Genomic DNA, 19,959 nt, shown 5'->3' with positions numbered 1-19,959 from the left:
AGTCATTGAGTTGTTCAGCAGTAATGTGTATCACACTACCAGGGGGATTTTAATAAATAATTATATGCTTAACAGGTTTGAGATCAGGATGAGAAAGTTTCTATTAAAATCCTTTAGTCTAAAGTAGGAGACACTTTCTAGTGACAGCTGATCAGTGGATTGGTAAATGAATTATGTGCCTTAGTCAGTGAATAGAAATCTTGTATAATCTGTTCAGTTTTGGCATTCCAGGAATACAGAATTAAACTTGGAATCAGTTTCTTCATTATGCAGGGAGGTTCCTTTGTTGAACAGTAAATTTACTCATTTGAGAACTTTTGAGATTAAAATACGTTCCAGTTGATGAATTTAAGATCTTCTGTTGCAGAGGGGAGAAGGGGAAGGGAAATTCCCAACCCTACCATCTCATTGCTCCAAGTCATGAGCTAAAAGTGCAATCCTCTAAGAAACACACTGCAACTTCCCCACCCAACAGGGCCAGAGCATTACACTAGAGCTACCTAAGGTGGCTGTGTGTCACCAAACTGAATAATGCTAGAGCATTTGCAGGAAAACAAACTTTTCAATAGTGTTTTTATTAGGTTAGCATCTTCCCAGTCCCAGAAATTATCATTTGCTTTGTAAACAATAGTGATCAGAGGATTACAGAATAATCAGACAATATTTAAGAAACCAAAATAAAGTAGGTTTGAAACAAATTGAGAATATTAAAGGATAAATTTCACCTCAAATACGCCTCAAAGATGTTCTGTAGATTTTCAGAGTAATTGCTACTTCCTAGAAAATATAGAAAATAGAATTTATGTTATTACAGATATGCAAATGCATTTCATACTTATCATTACAGTGCTGTGCAGTGCTCTCAGTTTCATGGACTTGTCCTGAACAACCTTGAAACTGCACCCTATAAAGTTAATGAGTGTGGCAGGCATGAGAAGTCTCTCAATAACAGCAAAAAGTAGACTTTCTCTGTAATTTTCCTTTATCAATGTTTTTAACAAAGCAAACCACTTTCTTTGGCATTAACCTAATTATAAAAGCCTTTCTGAACACACTAGAATTTTATTTTAATTTAAAAATTAATCCCAACGATTCATCATTACTCACTCATAGCTGAGCTACTGTCCAGAACATAGCATACTGCCAGGAAAATAATTTATCTTAAACAAGAAATTAAATGAAATTGAGATACTGTGTGTTAGTTTGCTATCAGAGCTAACTAAGAAACAAAAAATCTTTATATCTTTGTATAATTCGTTAATATTTTCTCTAAAATATAATTAGTTGTGCGTGAGCTTTTAATATCAAATATTTTTCTTAAAAGAAATATTTATCTGAAGAAAATATTAATAAAAAAGACATGAAAACAGAATCATCCAAAATGTCAAAAAACTGCAGATCCATTCTCATAATAAAGCTGTAGTGCAATGCTATGTCTTTGTGGCAAAAAAGAGGGCTTGGATTAATTTACTTTATGTCAAAATGGAATCAAGTAGCCTTTTCATTGTAACTTTCAAAGTATTGAGTGTGATCATTCAGAGGTTACTAAAAACTTCTAATTTTCATAAAGTGCTGAAAAACCTCTCTCCTTTTCCTTGAAAATCAAGCTTGAAGGGTTGTTGAGAGATGCCTCAAATTTCAAATAATTTTTGCAAGGGCAGGTTCTTAGGTTCCATCTGTTGAAGATACCCACTTTCTTGCCATATGTCTTGTAGTCCACCCAGGCAGGACATGTTGTTCTGTGTAGAATCCCATTGGCTTCAGTTGGATTTTATTAGTGAAAATAAGTAATAACAATAATAATAATAACAATTATTATTAAGGCGAGTGTAGTTCAAATCACTTTGTTTTTCCTGTGAGTTAAGTCTTATTGCTGAATTATGATTTGGTTTTGTGACAAATAGAATTGGATCTCAATTCAGAAAAACTGGCTCTTGAAATGAGCACGGCTAATGGCTGAGCGTGTGGCCTTCCCATAATTATGTTCTCTTTTCTTACAGATGTAATTTTATAACTGACAGATTATTTTTTTCTCACATATTATAACCAGGTCATGTAATTAAGAATTAATTAAATAATTAATAATTATTCCACGTGCCTTTAGCCTCAGTTCTCATGGGACCTGTCAGGTTCTCTGGAGGTTTAGTGACTCAAAGTTGTTGCAAATTTGCAGATTTAAGTCCCTTACTATTCTCTTTTTTTTTTTTTTGAATAAGTAAAAAATATGAAAGGTTAGGGAGAATCTGCATTCAAAACAAAATATCAATTATTTTGGTTTTTTCTTTTTGTTCCTTAAGCTCGAGCCTAAGGAAACAATTTAACAGAGTTGTGACAATGTGAGACACTTATAAGAATTTCAGATAAATAAGATATGAAGAATAAGTCATTTTTACTCATTTACTCTAGTGAACTTTTGTTGATGGTTAGACTCAAAAGTATCTGTGACATACAGACCTTTTCTTACAGTTAACTGCATATTAACAAAAAATAGAAGTATGTTCAAAGGAGAGAAAGAATTAAATTTAGAAAGTTCCACAGTCACAGTCATAAGAAGGTTTGGACTCATACTGGAAGACAAAAGTCCACTGCATCTATATATTTGCAACAAGATGTTGTTTGTCTTGTAATTTTACTGGTATGCATTTCTCCCATGAGTTAAAAATGGAGGAGTACTGCAGAATCTTGGTAAGTTATGGAGAACACAGTAAATAACTGATAATGCAACATGATTTTAAAATCATATGACCACATGATCTTTAAATGATACTAAATGAGACTATTTTTCTATATATTCAACGCAAATTCTTAAATTTTGCTGCTCTGAAGAAAGGCAAGTTTTGAAAATGTAACATATTTTCAGTAACCTTCCTGGTAAAGTCATGTAATATAAAGGCACTCTCCTAGAGAATTAGAGCAATAACGGAGGTGAGACGGGGTAAGTCTTATTTAATTGCTGCCTTTAAAAATGTAAGATACCTGTCTGTATAAGTCCTGCAGTTCTTTAGGCAGTCATGACTTTGTTTTCCAGCCTGGGCTACAGTAAGATAAGGAAACCATTTACTTTAGCTGTGTCAAAGCTATTGTCTCATTTTTATGAAAGCACAATTTTTTCCTTATTAAAGTTACTTGATAATCAGCTAACAAGTCAGTCTGAACAAAACTTCCTTCCTAATGATACCTTCTTATCACTTAAAAGTAATCTGACAGAGACCTCTCTGTGTTCAGCCTCTGCTGCTCTGTTCAAAACATGAGCCATCACACCTGGCTCATGTCCCTCCTCTCTCCCAGACTTGCAGTCATGCTGAAAAGTACCTAATGCATAAAACGTAACTGCAATCACATATCATGTTTTTCACATATGGAAAATTTTCATATAATTTTCTCTTTAGAGTTTTTTGTCTACTTATTTTATATGCCTAGCCTCAAATCCCTCTATGGAAATTTGATAAGTTCAGGCATTTTCTCTCTCTTTTGTCTTGTTGTACCCTATACCATGGAGTAACTGTCTGGAAGGAGAACTATACAGAGAATGCATTACATATTTTCTTTGCCCAAATGCTTAGGGAGGATTTCCTTGGCAACAGCTTATTAGTAAGCAATTTGTATTTGAGAAATATGGAGTCCTATTGCTTAGCTGAACTCTTCTAGAACACTGCATGTGCTCAGCATCTCTGGAAATTAACTCATAACTATGAGTCAACAGCTTGGGGCAAAACTGGTAACAGAGTAGCACTTTTTGATGTAACTGTGATTTATAGAAATAAAAATTTATTTGTTAAAATTTATACCATGAGAATAAGGAGGAATTTAAGAAGATAGTGTCAGTTAGTTGTTGCTAAGACTAGGTTATGATCTCTTATGTGAGTGACTTTGCTTTGAGATCTGGGCATATCTGAATCAAATGAGCTTTAGGAAAAATACTTGTATTGACAGAAAGATGGAAGAGGTCACCTACAGTACTTTTTCCCCACTCTGAATTTGTATACCATTATATTTCTCCACAGAGATACATAATTCACTCATTAGGAGTTATTTCTGTCATACAAATTACAAAATGAAAGTCTCACTTCAACAAGCATGTCCTGAATTTTGTTCTGATTCTTGTTAATTCTGACATTGACAAACCACTGCAGTGAGGGCTCTGCAACCAGGAGACATCCTGAAAATGCTTTTCTGTCATCTCACCACTTCAGTTTTGTGCTTACCTGAATTTTTTTTTACATGAATGTATAACTTATTCCTATAATATGTGGAGCATGGAAAATACATTTGACCAATGCATTCGTATACACACATGTGAAAAGGTAACTGACCCAAGTATATGTTTGTGCAGCATTATTTTGAAAGCACTGATAATCTGCATCTAGGTCCCCTGTAAATAGAAATAAAATTTCTTATCAGAATTCTGAGATTCATAAACATAACTCAGAATTTTCAGAATTGCTTTCAAATTACCATGCTGAGTAAACTAAATAGGTATCATAACATATCCTGAGTTGGAAGGGAATCACAGAAATCATTGAAGTCCAGCTCCTGGCCCTGCACAGGACCACTCCAAGAATCACACCATCTCCCTGAGAGTGTTGTCCAAAGGCTGCTTGAATTAACTCTCTCAGGCTTGGTGATGTGACCACTTCCCTGTGGAGCTTGTTCCAGTGCCCAACCACCCTCTTGTGAAGAATCTGTTCCTGACGTCCAATCTAAACTTCCTGTGACACAACTTAAGGCCATTCCCTCAGGTCCTGAGAGAGGAGATCACCAGAGAGAGGAGATCAGTGCCTGCCCCTCTGCTTCCCATCATGAGGAAGTTGTGGACCACGATGACATCCCCCTTCACCCTCCTCTTCTCTGGGCTGAACATCCAAGTGACCTCAGCACTTCCTCATGTGGTTTCCCCTCATCCCATCACCATGAGTGGCCCAGATTAGAAGGGTATGAAGGTAGCAATGTTGGTGCCCTGCCATATTCTACTTCACGTGCTTTTTCCAGCCCCAGTGTTCCTGGAGCTGTAGGCTTTCTGACTCTCCAAAACTGTAACCCTAATGGCAAATTGAAAGCATTATGATAATATCAATAAGCATTAAATAATGCAATGGATGCAAGCTTAAATTACATTTGACAACTTGATATTCTTTATCTGATCCTACAGTTCATCTAGCTTGGGTGACTTTTCTTCCATATCTGTTTTTGGCACCCTGAAGGATTTTCCCAGGCCATCGTCATCTGGGAACTTTTGTGTGGTGAAGATGAATTTACCTTTTTCTAATTCTTAAGCTCTTTTATAGTTTGAAATTGGGTTTCTTTCTTGCCCTTGGTTTATGTAAGCAAGCTTATGTAAATCTATAATCAAATTGCTTTCCTTAAGTGTTATAGAGTATGGTCAAAGAGTAAAAAGTAGATAAGGGAGGAGTGTTTCAGAAGTTATGGTTTTGACCATTTGGCAATTTAGGGCACATAAGCAACCATGATCTTCCTTCTAACTTAAAGTTATTAGCATTTACTAAAGATTGTAGGTCTTCTATAGATACATGACGCTGATTAGTGACTCATTTATCCACCCCAGAATTGTAATAGTTTTTTTGAGACTAAGTGAAACTCACTAGCTGTTGCAAAGAGAAAAACTTTTTTTTGCTATCAAGTAAAAGCAGATGTGACCTAAAGCTGGCATAAATAGCCCTAGAAATCTCAATGTTTAAATAAGACAGTTAATTTCATGCTTTACATCCTGCAGTCATGTTTTGTGCTGATTGTCCCATAATTCTCCATCTGATGCAGGTACTTGCATGTAAAGGGAGAACTATCTGCCGACAGGGCACTTTGAAACCCTTAGACCTTGCAGTGCTTTCCTATTTTCTTTGCTCTTTAGATACGGGCTAGGGTTATACACACTGACTCTGAAATCAGAATTTTGACTCACAGAGAGTATATAAATGTACTCTGGCCTCAGTGGAGACAATGAGTGTTCACTGAAAGCACGCCCACCATCTGGCGCGAATCAAGCTGTAACACCACTGGCACTGGGACAATTATGTAAGGAGTTTAAGTTTGTGTACGTGGTGGTGGATGTGTAGGTGGAATAATCTGTGGTCTTCAGAGGCCCAGTTGTACTTCCATTGAATTTAGCTGTGGCTTTTTTCTGCTGCGGTGAGAGGGAAGGTTTAGCCCGTTTAGCAACAAGATAAAATTCCCCAGTGTAAGCCTTGGGTGAAAGTTCTGGGATGTGTAAAATAATATGTACTCAGTCCAGTTTCTGGAGTCTAGAATGAAGCCTGTCATAATCTCTAGGATCTTACTGAAAGAAAAAACCTAGAGTACCTGGAGTACTGTGTCCAGTTCTGGGCCCCTCAGTTCAAGAAGGATATTGAGGTGCTGGAGCAGGTCCAGAGAAGAGCAACAAGGGTGGTGAAGGGACTCGAACACAAGTCCTATGAGGAGCAGCTGAGGGAGCTGGGGCTGTTCAGCCTGGAGAAGAGGAGGCTCAGGGTAGACCTCATTACTCTCTACAACTCCCTGAAAGGAGGTGGTAGCTGGCTGGGCGTCGGTCTCTTCTCCCAGGCAACCAGCAGTAGGACAAGAGGGCATGGTCTCAAACTGTGCCAGGGGAGGTTTAGGTTGAATATTAGGAAAAAATTTTTTACAAAGAGTAATCAGACATTGGAATGGGCTGCCCAGGGAAGTGGTGGATTCACTGTCTCTGGAGGTTTTTAAGATGAGACTGGATGTGGCACTTAGTACCATGGTCTAGTAACCAAGGCAGTGTTGGATCAAGGGTTGGGTTTGGTGATCTCAGAGGTCTTTTCCAACCCAGCTGATTCTATGATTCTATAATTCTTAAGAGCTTTCAAGTGCAAGTGAACAGTCAAGAACAGAAAACAAAGGTGGCTAACCATGAAAATTGGTTGGTTTTGGGGTTTAACTGTTACAAACTTGCAGGAGGGAAAACACAGGCAACTCTCACTAAAACACTTTGTAGTCTCACTTGAAACTCTCATGTTGCCCACGTTTTGTGAATGCCTGAGCAGAATTTTCAAGATCGAGTAGTCTGTATTTACTGCACAGCTTCCAAAGTGTGTTTTAGTACTGGCTTGTTGTTCAAATACCCATTTATAAACATCACTGACCATCGTTCATTATGAAATATTACATCTTAATATGACCTTTAAAATTATTGGCAAATCTGTTTTCTCTTGGTAATCAGTCACTTCTAAAGCTCAAGCTATAGCATCTAATATATAATTCACTTCAGTAGAGGCAATTATGTTGATTGCAAAATCCATCAGAATACACTGGCTCTAAAAATAAGAGTGTATATGGTAGTCCATATTTAGCAAATTGAGGTTATTAATTCAGACCCCATTCCTTGCATATCATTCATCCCCATGGTAAGCATTTTTCAGCACCCTTGTCAGGGAGCAAAAAGAGCAGGAAGCTCTGCAAGGAAAGGTAAGCAAGAACTGAGGTTGGCAACAGTGTAGGCAAGTGCAAGGTCCTCACCAACAAAGTCTTAACTGACCAGAAAGGTCCAAGGTCAGGCTGGGAAGCTAGGGCAAATTACAGGGCTGGTAAGTTACAGGTCTGGTTAGAGATATAGCTCGAGCCTGTGCCAGGGGAGGTATCTGGGCTTATGCACAGTTCCTGGGCCCCGGACACTCCGGTGGAGTCCCTGGATGGGCTGCTTAGGGCAATTACAGCTCATTGGTATACTGGTCCCTGACCAGGACCTTAGAGGGGTAGATAAATAGAGAACTATATACAGAAAAAAAGGAGTTTTGAGTTGGAGACCCTTCCTGCATATTGTACTTCTGTATGAAGCTGTAAAACCACTGTCAACACGTGGCATTAGAAAAACAGACACTGTCGTTCGCTGAATTTCTTGGGACTCCTAACTCTGCTTTGAGAGAGAAACTGACTGACATCCTCAAAGTCAGGCTGCTGGACAAGCACAGTTACTTCACACATGATTTGGTACAGAAAAGGGGTGGTACTTGTGAAAGATGGGAGTATCCATATTTCAAATCTCATTGCCCTAAAAGCAGAAGAACAAAACCTCATTACTCTGTACCTTCAAATGGTCTGGCTGAAAATGAGGATGATTTTCACATTTTTCTTGCTTTCCAACATGCTAGTGAATTTTTTACAGATAAGCCAAAGAATACGACAATGAGAGTGTAAACTGGTGAACTCAAATTCCCGAGGTGCTACCAGCCTCTCATGTCGCTAAAATTAGCTACTACATAAAGCCTCAAACATGCACTTTTACAAGGATAAAATTGTTGGCACATAACAATGGCCATAAATCGAGGCAGAGTAGGAATGTCCTTCAGGACTATTTTCCTCTACACTAGTGGATATGTCATACTTCCCACTATACTAAATCTTCCTTGGGCATATTCTGCCTTATCCACGGTGGCACATAGAAACATTTCTGAGATAAAGAATCCAAGGCACAGGTGTTATAACCTTTAGGCTCCTGAAGGGGAGGGGATTTGAATATTTCAGATAAATAAAAGGTCTGAGGGATGAACATGATTTTTTGAGTCTTGGCTAAGTTACACACATAATGAAAACCAAACATTATTATATGGACTATTTGCTATGGATTGAGAGCGAAGACGGTCATTAAAAGAACACTGCAGAGAAAATACTGTGGTAGAGTTACACAGTGAAGGGAAGAGATTTCTTGGACATCGTATCAAATAAATGGTGTGGCAAGCTAATTCATTTCTCCTGCTCGTGGTGACCTAGTGGTTGTTTCACCAGTGTTGAAATATGTTGTCTGAAGATGCTTTTCTGTCAGCCACTTCTGCAGCAACAATTTTTGTTGATGGTAGCTGGAAATGCTAGTCCCAAAATTTACCTGCAGTGGGACTCAAGAAAGCGCTAAGCTAACTAAAAGTGCCTGTACTGGGACTGTGAGAATGTGGTTTGCAGGGGCTTAATCAAGTGTAGGAGCAGGGAGCTTGTTTTATTTCTGCTCAGGTGGTATTAAACTGGTTGGATGAGACAAAATTTGACCCCTGAATTTCTCAGAATTGCCTACACATTTATATTAAGTATGTATTTTATTGCTAATATTTTTAATGTGTTTAGGGTTTTTTTTCTTGTTCAATGAAATAAGCAATTGTGAAGGAAGAGGGGAAAATGGTTCACTGTAAAAGCAGCTAAATGACAAAGATCATCCCTCTCCTCAAGACTCTCTCACCACTGTACATATTGTGAATGCCACCTAGGTACAAAAGGTCCAAAATTCATCCCCTCATCTTTTTATGACATTTCAGCATATGTGCTAATGCATTAATGTAACTGTATAGTAATATTAAAATGCATGGAAACCGAGGTTGTAGAAACTATATGTCTACTATACTTGGTGTGTGACATGGATGTGTATCTGTCTGTACATTTTGCAGACACAGAAACTGCTTTGGAAGCAGAGGGAGTGCAAGGAATAGAGAAAGAGACCATGGCTTCTTGTGAGAGTGGAAAGTGAAATATTATGAAAGAAAGCAGACCAGATAACACACACAAAAAGAGGAGGGGAAAAAAAAGACAAAAATTGCATTAAAATATAACTTTGTTTTACATCAAGTAACCCCTGTAAGCTCTTAGAAGTGCTTGTAATCAATTCAGCTAAGAGGACATTCAGTGGGTTTGCATGCATTTGCAGATGACTTGTCAGAAATAAATATTTCTGTGGAATTTTAAATTATAATTGGTTTGACTATCTTAATAATCAAAGCTATATCTAAAATAAGCACTTCCTTCTTCCTAGTGATTGTGAGTTAGGTTCCTATGTGAAGTTATTTCTCTTTGTTCCTGTAGTGGACAAGCTGGCAGTCAGGAAGTAGGAATGTTCCTAACCATAACCAGCAAATATGGGCTCTTTTTGCTAAGTTAGAGAAAACAGATATGTTAAGGTTTTCTTACCTACACTGATAAAAGATTCCTCCATCTCACACATGAGAAGGTGCTCTGAAGTAATGTAGTGGGTAAATGTTGCACAATAAGGAGTTGTGCAGCTCTCACTGTCTTACTGGTGGGTGAAGCTGTAAAATATTCAGAGTTGTTGTGAAGTATTTGTTGCTAAATAAAGTCTATTGGAAATGTACTTCAACATTTTATTAGCAAAGAGTCTGCTCTGTCTGAATCAAGTGGAGGCAGAACAGGTCTGCTGAAGGATTTTTAGATTTAGAAAATAAATGAAAGAATATTTTTTTTCTTGTATCTAATAGATGATATGCTTTTTTTCATTTTTTGGTCTCATTATTTTCTATTTTAAATATTGGTTGTAGCAGACTAATCTGTATAAGACATGAATTTTTTCTGGAATTATTTTTTTAGCTAAAATCTTCTTAGGCTGAAAGTTTGCTATTACTAAATATAGAATAAAAATAAATAAAACCATGTATTCGTGTTCTTAAAAACTTGTTTGACTAATACAGCAGTAGCTCCTGCTACGCATTATGATTCATAGATACACGGTTTGTAAAATGTTTTTGCTATTTTTCTTTTATGTGCTAGTTCCCTGGCCATTAAAAAAAACTGACCTCGAGTATCTCATGCATTTTGCATATGATGTCTGTTGCATAAAGCAGATTTTATTATTATTTAATGAACCTTTGTATCTGATCCATCATTTCAGTTATAATACTGGTAGCATTGATCCCATATTTAAAGCTTTTTCGAGTAGAGGGAGAAATCAAAACAAAAAAAATCTAGCAGTAAAACAGAGATGAAACCTTTCGATTTCTGATCTGCTGTATTTGTGAGATAGTAGCAAATTCTGTGTTATTTTATTCTGTTCCAGCTGTTTACCTCTGCAAGCGGACAATGCAAAACAAAGCAAGGCTAGAGCTAGCAGACTATGAAGCTGTAAGTACTTGGCAAAAAATAGATTTCTCTGCTGGGCCTAATGAGCTTGTGAAATAATGTTAAGCATGAGAATTACAGGCACTGAGTGTGAAAATCTATTAGTTATCCACATTTTCTGGCATGTGGGTCTAACAGTGCTTAGTGTGGTGTTTGAGAGACTGTAGTGAAGGCTAAGTGCACAAAAGCTGAGATTTCAGTTCATCTCTAATATTACTCTGGTCAGATCACCACGCCAGGATCACAAATAACTGTTCACAAATCCCAGATACACCATGAGTGTTTGAAAGCAATTGTTCTCTACACCATTTAAGTTTGAATGAAGGATCTCTGACAACATTTCCAAAAGCACTTGATAGACATTGAAATATAAATCTCATTCTATAAAGTGATGCTGGCACTTGAGCCTTTTCCCATCAGCTAGATGAGAGACAAAGAGGGTCAGACTAGAGGCACTTCCCACTCACTGACAGTTGTGCTGTGCCTCAGGCAAAGTAAGATAATTTGGGCCAGGAAGAGCCTAAAAAAGAGGGAGTTTGATTAGCTGATGAGGATGGCATTTGATAAGGAGAGAGATGTCTTGAATTCCATCTCTATCCCCCAAAAAGTTCCTGAATTTTTTATGAGAATGTCTACATAAAATTCACAAACATCCCTGGCTCTGCACTGAAAGCTGTCCAGCTGTGCTGCTGTGACCCAATAGCAGGATGGTCAGCCAGGCCCCTCAACATACCACATAATCCAGCTACAGCACCATGCTGACGCCCTTAATTGCTTCTTCTGGCACAAACTTGTTCTTCAGTGTACTGCACTGTAGGGTATACATAATTTTATGCTCACATGCCTTAGAAAATTCCCCTTCAGTATATAATCCATGAGAGGCTTTAGTGGTATTGACAAGATCAAGAAAGTCTCCTCTTCGCTCTCTGCAGTTTTATTTTCAGTAAGTATGGCATAGAGATGCATTTGCAATGCACAGAACTACTGTAAAAGCAACACATTTTTTTGTTAGGAAGTTTATGGTCAATTTTAATTTAGTCTCAGTAAAAGCGGTGCATTAAGGTAACTGGGGTCTTTTTGGTGGAAGAGAAGAATCTCAGCCTCCATGTTACAGACTGAATACTGTTGCCATTTCAGCTGGGCAGAGATTGGGAAAGCTCTGTTACAGACAGTGAAAATGTTCCAACATCAGTGGAGGAAAGAATTTTGTTAAGATTACAGTAGTGAAGAACTGTAGTCTACATTCTTTTAAATGAGGATCGCTGTGGGGGTTTGGAAGATTCCTATACTACCAAAAATGGCAGCCAAAATTGGTCAAGGGAAATCACTTGTATAGATGACTGATGGCAATTGTTATGTGGATCATCCAGTATGGAAATTACAGCTGTTCTCTTTCAGTATTAGGTATTTTCAAAACAAGAATATTTCTTTGCATTATTTCAAAATTGCTCAGCCAGCACCCATTCTATAAAATTGCTTCAGAAATCCCATGTTTTGCTGGAAGTTGCATCCACCCTTTTTATCAGAGTTTCAAAACTGAAACAGTCAAGGCATTCAAAAGTATTCCATCTCATTTGGGGTCAAGCAAAAACTTTATATCAGATAAGTAAAGTACATTTACACTGAGACAAATATCATGACATGTATTACATCTTGGTGGGGAGGAAGAGAGAAAGATAAGTCAGAAACTAAGAGCAAATAACTTGCAACCTAACCCACTAAAATTGTGATATATTTTCAGGAGAGTTTGGCCAGGCTACAGCGAGCATTTGCTCGGAAATGGGAGTTTATTTTTATGCAAGCTGAAGCACAAGCAAAGTAAGTTCCTTTGGAGATGAGAGGCTTTCGTTTTGCATGCTTTTTGAAGGGAGAAGGGAGGGAAAAGTGATGGGATGCTTCTTGCATTTAAAATTGCTGTCATCAACACTGTTTCTTTTAAATATCCTATAACATTGGCAGGGTTGACAAGAAGAGAGACAAGATAGAGAGGAAGATTCTTGACAGCCAGGAGCGAGCATTCTGGGATGTGCACCGTCCAGTGGTGAGTGCTGGTGGGGCTGCTGGGGCTGTGAGCAGGGCCACTGATGAAGGTCAACCTCTGTGAAGCATTGAGGTAACCTGGGAACAAGTAAGAAAGCAGTGGGGCCAAGGGTTGGGGCTTGCCTCCCTGTTTTCAGGATCTAAAATTTGTATGATTCTGCTATTGTAGACTGCAGATGTGTGTGCATCCAATTTGGGTTTTTTAGTGAATGGATTTGTTGTGTCTGATTTTTTGAATCAGAAGGTACTCATCTTTGATTATTATCACCTCAAAGGTTTCCCAAGGTATGAGTCACACAACTAAAATTATCAGCATAACTAAAAATAACTTTAAATAAATCTGACTCTTTTTCTTTATTCTGCTTTTTTGCTTGCTAAGCCTTTCAACTTCACTCTGGTCATGTTTCCAAGCTATTTTTGATGTACATAAAGGTTAGATATTGTTGGCTTTGAGCTGTGGGAGTCGCACATTGTCTAAACAAGATTTATCTGAGTTCTTTGTCAAAGTCCATCTGAAACAAAATTTTAAAAAAGAAAGGTTCTTATATAGTCAACTACCTTTAAGAACTAAAACTTTGAGAAAGAATGTCAATTGTCACAATCATTCCAAATAAACTGTAAGAACCCATTAATAATATTTTTTTCCTTTATTACAGAATAATATCTGTTTCTCTTACATAGAGTTAAGCTTCCATTTTCTTTGTACAGGGTTTGGTATCACTACCAATGAAATCAAATATAGACTATCTTCCACTTTGACACTGGGAAAAGCTACTTTTACTGGGGGAAGTAAAATTAGGTGATGATACCTTTAGAAGAGTTGAATGGAATGAGAAAGTTTAAATAAAAATTAATAAACTTGAACATGGCCAGCTTATATTTGTGACCGTGGAACTGAAGTAGTGGTAGGAAAAAAGGATTTTTAGGTAGGATTTAGAATGTCAGGTAGACAAAATCATTTGAAGTGAAAGATTCAAACCACAGGCAATAGGTACAAGAAGACTGGGACATTATTGTCTAATCACTGACATAAAATAAGGAAGGAGAACAGAAAGCGATTTGACATCTGATGTTGATTGGGGCTGCATATGGAATAGACACAAAGTTTCTATGTGGATCTGAGACATTTGAAGTTGCAGAGAGCTTTTATATTTACTATAGAAATGGAACTAAAGGTTTTGAGTCTGGAAATGAAATGTTGTTTTCAGGTTTGGAAGAGATGAATTATTGAAGCTTTAAGACAGTTAAAGGAGCCAGGACAAGAGGAAATTGAATCTGATTAAGAGCTTTGGCTGAACTGTGGATAAATCTGCTTGGTCCAGCAGATGTTTTTAATCTGGCTGTAAACACACCTAGGAAGTGTCTGAGGCAAAAGACTGGCTTACAGTCACCAATATAGGATCCTGGCTTCAGGAGACAGAAGAACAGAGAGGTTCATAGAAATAGAAGAACAGAGAGGTTCATACTTTGTCTAACCTGCTCCTCTCAGGAGTCATTGAAATAATATTTTTGAAAACACTGTTGTGAATTTACTGTCACAGTAAAAGCCAGAAGATTCTATTAAAAAAAAAAAAAAGATAAAACATGAACAGACTGAAAAAAAGAAGGTGATGTTAAAGCCAATTACAATTTGTAATGGCTTTTTAAGTTCCCCAAAAGCCCCTCAAAAACTCCCAGAAATACTACTGCAACTCTAGAAAGCTAATATTTTTAAAATTAGGCAATATTTGGATGACAATTTGAGTATAGTTCTTATTTTTATTTACCATTTTTCACTTTTTGATAAAAGTTCAGAGATGAGGGGCCGTGGCAACATAGTTCAAAATCCACCCCAATGTAATTTTTTTTTAATGAAAATTAATTTTGAGGACCAGGTGTTTCATTATTTGCTTTTTTCTGTTTTGTTTTGGGGTTTTGTTGGGTTTTTTTGTTTGGTTTGGTTTGGTTTTTTAGGTGAGTGAATAAATATTTTTTCCTGAATTTCCTGCAGGTATCCTGGTCTATAGTTGCTTTATTTCTTACCTACCTGGCTACAGTGCTGATTCAAAACCTTTACATGTAAAATATAATCTATGAGTATTACATTTGCATTGTATTTCAAAAGGGAGATACTTTAAGGTGATGAAAAGTACAGAAGAGGGAAGCAAACTATCAGTTCTAAAGGACAGTGCAGCAGTGCAGGAATGGAAGACATGACAAGAGAACAGCTGAATGATAGTGAAACCAGGAGAGTGTAGATGCAGAAAAAGAGAATGATTTGGGTATCAGAAATATCACTGTGACTGATAAGTTTAAAATAAGTGAAATGAACCAAGGTTTGATGTGTAAAGAGCATTTGCCTCAAAAACCAGCTTTATTTCATAGTTCCCAAGTCAAAGTCAACCCTGTAGATGATTACAGAGGTAGGTCCTAGAAGATTTATGCCGTAGTCTGAGAGACAAATACTTGAAAGTCATCATGGCTGTTACATTCTATAAGCTAGCTGGCTAGTGCTCATAATTTTTCCTAGGATTTCAGACTGAGGTGATGCTTGGAGATGAATCAGAGAAACTGGATTTGGAAAGGTGTTTTATTCAAATAGTCATCTGTTCCTCGATTTTCTTCTGAGAGACAGTTAAGAGAACAACTTTGTTATCTCACTGTTTAGTTTCCATTCCAATATTTATTTAATTGCAGTTTCACTACAGTTTGTTTGATTTTGGTTTTTTTGTTGTTTTCTTTTTTTCTTGGAGTGGATTATGCGTGTGTGGAGTGCAATCTTCGTCATTTCTGTGGCTTTATGTAAAAAGATCTTAGCTTGCAGTTAGAAAGAGCATGACAGAACTTCAACTGTAGGTACCGCAGCACACAGAGACATTCCTGAACAAGTTTCAATCTTACTAGTTCAGATACCAATCATAGCAAAACCATGGAAATTTGTGTCAGGGAGAGCTGTACAAACTCCTTTGTGATCCTGAGCAGCAGACCTAGGGTAAAGTCCATGCTGTTATTTCTAAGGTAGAGCCGTTGCCTAACATATGTCTGAGATTAATATTATTCACACAGAGTGATGCATTTCTCTTTCTGATGGCTGAATAAATCTATCTGAAAAGTGTTTATCTTCTTTCTACCTGGCTACAATGTGTATTATTTTCATAATTTTGAAACTTCTATCAATAACAGACTGTGGAAATAAACAAAAATTGGTTAGGAGGATTAGGGAGTTAGTAAAAAAACAGTAACAAATCAAGCTAAATAGTAGAAGTGAGTTTCTTCCAGGAGAAAAAAATTGAGAAGCTGCTTTTGTTCAAAAAGAAATATCATGCTCCTGATTAAAGTCTTTATAAGAGAACTTATAGCTTTCCTGAATTATTATCTCTTTTTAAACCCTGTAATCTTATACTCATTAAAAAGGGACAAACAAGTACTAAAGCAGTAAAGCCCCTGAAACGTTCTCAAACCCACATGAAATACATTTAGAGCAGAATAGCTGTGGCTTGCTGTAAATTTAATTCTTTTAGGTAACAAACAAGACAGCTGATGTCTTGCTGCTACAAATGATTCACATTTCTTTGTGAGTTATATATTCATACAATAAAAAAGGCCTTTTGGGTACTTTTTTGATATTCAGATTAATTCAGAAGATAGTGGGGGAAGTGTCCTTGTCTCCTGAAAGTCATCTGTATACTTCATAATCGTAAGTTGAAAAAAACTTCTCATTTTCTCCAATGCCTCTGACCTTTGTTATCAGTCAGAATGTTGGTTGTATTGCAGTCACATTTAGCAGATTTGTGTGCAGTTGTTTTAAAAGGAAGATGGGAAATACATAGCAGATGTGCTAGAAAACTGCGCTGGTGTGTGTTCCTCTCCAAAGTTTAAACACTGGCTGTGGTTTAGTTAAATTGTGATTTAATAAAGTATGAACATCAGTCAAGATGTGATCCAGTTCTTCTATTCTGACATTTGTAGTTTTCCAAACCACAGGATTTGTATTCCCATTGTTACCATGGGTTTGCTGAATGATGATGATTATTTTGTTTTATGAAAAAAATGGATAGCAAATATTGATAAGGCTTATACTCTGTCTTAAAGGTCTTTTCCAACCTAAATGGTTCTATGAAAAACAAAAGCAATATTTGTGTGATTTCATAGAGGAAGACAAAGTGTGGCAATGTTAAGAGTGAGGGTGGGCTTAAGATAACTCACTGATAAAGTAATTCAGAAATATGAATGGTTTCTGGATTTGGATGCTTCTTGCCATTGTTTCTTAGCACTAAACTAGGAAAACAGTATTCTTCAAATATTTTAAACTTTGTCACACATCCCACACTTTTTGCTTCTCCTTTTTATGAGATTCTATCTCCCTTAATTTAATTTTCTCTGTTCATATTTTTAAATTGTATTTTATGTGATCTGAACATGACCCTCAGCATCTGAGCCAGTAAGTAATATTATCAGGTGTTCAGGGCCAGGCAGTGGATGCTTTTGTTTTTTAATGATTTTTCCATCCTCTCCTTCAAAGCCTCAGAGACTCAGCAAAACACTGAATTTAACTTGGTTAAGGTGGTGCATCCTGCATTTCACACTCTGTGTGCTTGACTTTTCTGGACCAGTCATTTGAATAGCCAGAGAACACTTCTCTCTGCTTTGTCATAATATTTTCTGAAATTTTTAAACATCTTCAGGAAGCAAATGTGAATCATGTCATCCAACTTCTCCAGTGATATATCTACATACAGTTTTCATGTCTTCTATTCCACCTGTTTCACCATATATCCCTACAAGGGAGCTCCCTCTCCAGCAGACAGGGAATGCAGCCAAAACAGCAATTGTCACTCGCAGATAATTGCACTTCTGGTAATGAAACAAAGCCTTGTACAATGTTTTAATTTCCGTGGTTAGAATGTTTATGATCCATATTCTCATGTATTTGAGACAAGTATTTATAAATCTTTATTAGTATTATATTTCTGGAAAATTTCTCTGTGTCTCTTTTTCTCCTGTTTCAAGTAAGTCCTTGGTTTGCATAGCCAGTGGAATTCCTTTTAAGTCTGATACTACTCAAGGAAAAGAGACGAACTCTAGTTTGAGAAGGCAAATAAGAAAAAGGAAATTGGTACAGTGTAGGCTTCTTTTTTGAGAAAGATGCTAAAAATCCTTGGAATTCTAAGTGATCCTAAATTCTATGCTAAGTGAGATTTCCCACCCCTGAAAATCATCTGAGTTTTACCTTGCTGCAAACATAATTAAAGTTTGATCAAACTAATCGAATGTCTCTCCTTTGTCTCATGGTCTTTGAACCTCATTTGTCTTGTCCAAACAAGAGAAACAACTCATAGTTAAACTTTTACCCATTAATTGCACACCTGTCCATGTTTTGATTAGATCCACTGAAGAACAGCAGTGGAACTACTGTTATTTTGATAGTATTCAGTGATCTTCTAATAAATCCTTGAATAAAGCATGTATTGATTTTACCAATTCATCCAATGGCAGGTTTTCTGTCCTTCGTGTGGGGCTCTGTATAGAGGGTTTAACTTATGCTGAAATGCAGAATTCATTATTTCTGCATCAATATATTCCTAGTGTATGACACAATCAGGTTTATGGCTCATTCATTTTAATTTCATAAATAACTCTGTAACTTATTATTTATCTCTGTTCTTTAATAAGTCAAAATGAAATTAACTATCAAGGACATGTATTGAGGATTTAAATTCATTTTATGAATTATCTGCATAATTCACTAGTAAAGCCTTCAACAGAAGAGAACACTTAATCCTAACAAAGTTTTGATTAATTATTACGAATTAAGACATTCCCTTCCTTTGAAGGAAGCAGTTCAGTAAGATTTGACACTGAACATTCTGTGGCCTGAAATATCATTTCAGTAAATGAATGAGAAAAAATGAAAAGCTATATTTACTTAATTAAAAGCCAGTATCAGCTGATAGCTGCTTTTAGCAGTTAAGCTGTGTACGAGTTATTTGTTTCCATTATACTTCATTACCACAGATCACTATTTTCAGGTATATTTGCAGCATATTGCCAAGTGTATCACTTGTTTTAAAAAAATATTCTTATTAAGAAATACAAACAAATTTGAGGTTATTGTATGCAAGTCCAGTTCTAAGTTGTATTTACTTATTTCAGTATCACACTGAATCCATACATTGCAATTATTTATGCTATCTTGTGCTCCGTAAAGATAGTATTTAGAAGCATAACATATCCATTATAAAATACATGATGAAAAGACTGTAGAAATTGTTGAAAATATCTAATGATTCAGTAGAACAAGCAGGTTTTAATAATTTTTCCATGATTATCTGCCAAATTTATGAGGCCTCTGGGAATGAAAAATGAAGCATGCTTCTACAGAACTTATACTTGAAAACAATCTTGGGATTTGCTTCCTAAAAATTAAGTATGTTTTATAGGTGGTTATTGAAAGGTATAGCTGTAATTCTCAGATGAGGTAATTTCTGACAGAAGAGAATCTCCATAGGAAAACCTAGAAACACTGTGAGCTAATTTTAAAGGTTTGGTCTGGAATTGTAGGGAGGTGGAAACTTGATAGGAGCTCTTTACAAAGTAGTCATCAAACTTGCTTATTACAATTTATATATGTGGTTACCAAGGCCCTTGGACTGTAATCCAGATCTTTGTCTCTCTGTGTTTGCTTCTTATTAGAAGTATAATGCAAGTAGGACCTCCATAAAAAGCACTGTAACCTAACAGCAGGTATTGAAACTCCAGTCACAGTTCTTGTTAGTAAGTCACACAACTAAATCAAAAGGCATGCTTCCAAAGAAGTAGTTGTGCTAAAATTAACTGTGCAGAAGCTGGGAATATAGTACTACAATAAGTAACATATAATATGATAATATATATATATATATATATGACATATATATAGTACTATAAGTTTGTATGACACCACAAGTAGTATCATATTATATACTGTATTAAATAGCTAGACCCTACATTTGGGATACCCATTCAACTTAGTTTAGATTTTGTAGTCATTTGATTATGCTACATAATAATAATAATAGAAGTCCATCACTTCCA

General features: G+C 36.5%; 1 protein-coding gene across 9 annotated transcripts in view; it reads left to right on the top strand.

Moving 5' to 3' along the window:
- The window catches only part of RGS7 (regulator of G protein signaling 7), a 266,491-nt gene that overhangs the window by 196,025 nt on the left and 50,507 nt on the right, over positions 1–19,959 (top strand). For all 9 annotated transcript variants that reach the window (XM_051783806.1, XM_051783811.1, XM_051783809.1 and 6 more), the window contains 3 exons: positions 10,805–10,869; positions 12,608–12,684; positions 12,826–12,907. In XM_051783806.1, coding sequence (XP_051639766.1) covers positions 10,805–10,869; positions 12,608–12,684; positions 12,826–12,907 — 224 coding nt within the window. The remainder of the gene's footprint in view (positions 1–10,804; positions 10,870–12,607; positions 12,685–12,825; positions 12,908–19,959) is intronic.

This window comes from Manacus candei, unplaced genomic scaffold (assembly GCF_025592945.1).
Source record: "Manacus candei isolate 608988 ecotype Guabito, Panama unplaced genomic scaffold, ASM2559294v1 h1tg000017l, whole genome shotgun sequence".
NCBI classification, from domain to species: Eukaryota; Metazoa; Chordata; class Aves; order Passeriformes; family Pipridae; genus Manacus; species Manacus candei.
Note: the sequence above shows the minus strand (reverse complement) of the source record. Positions and strands in the feature narration are given on the sequence as shown.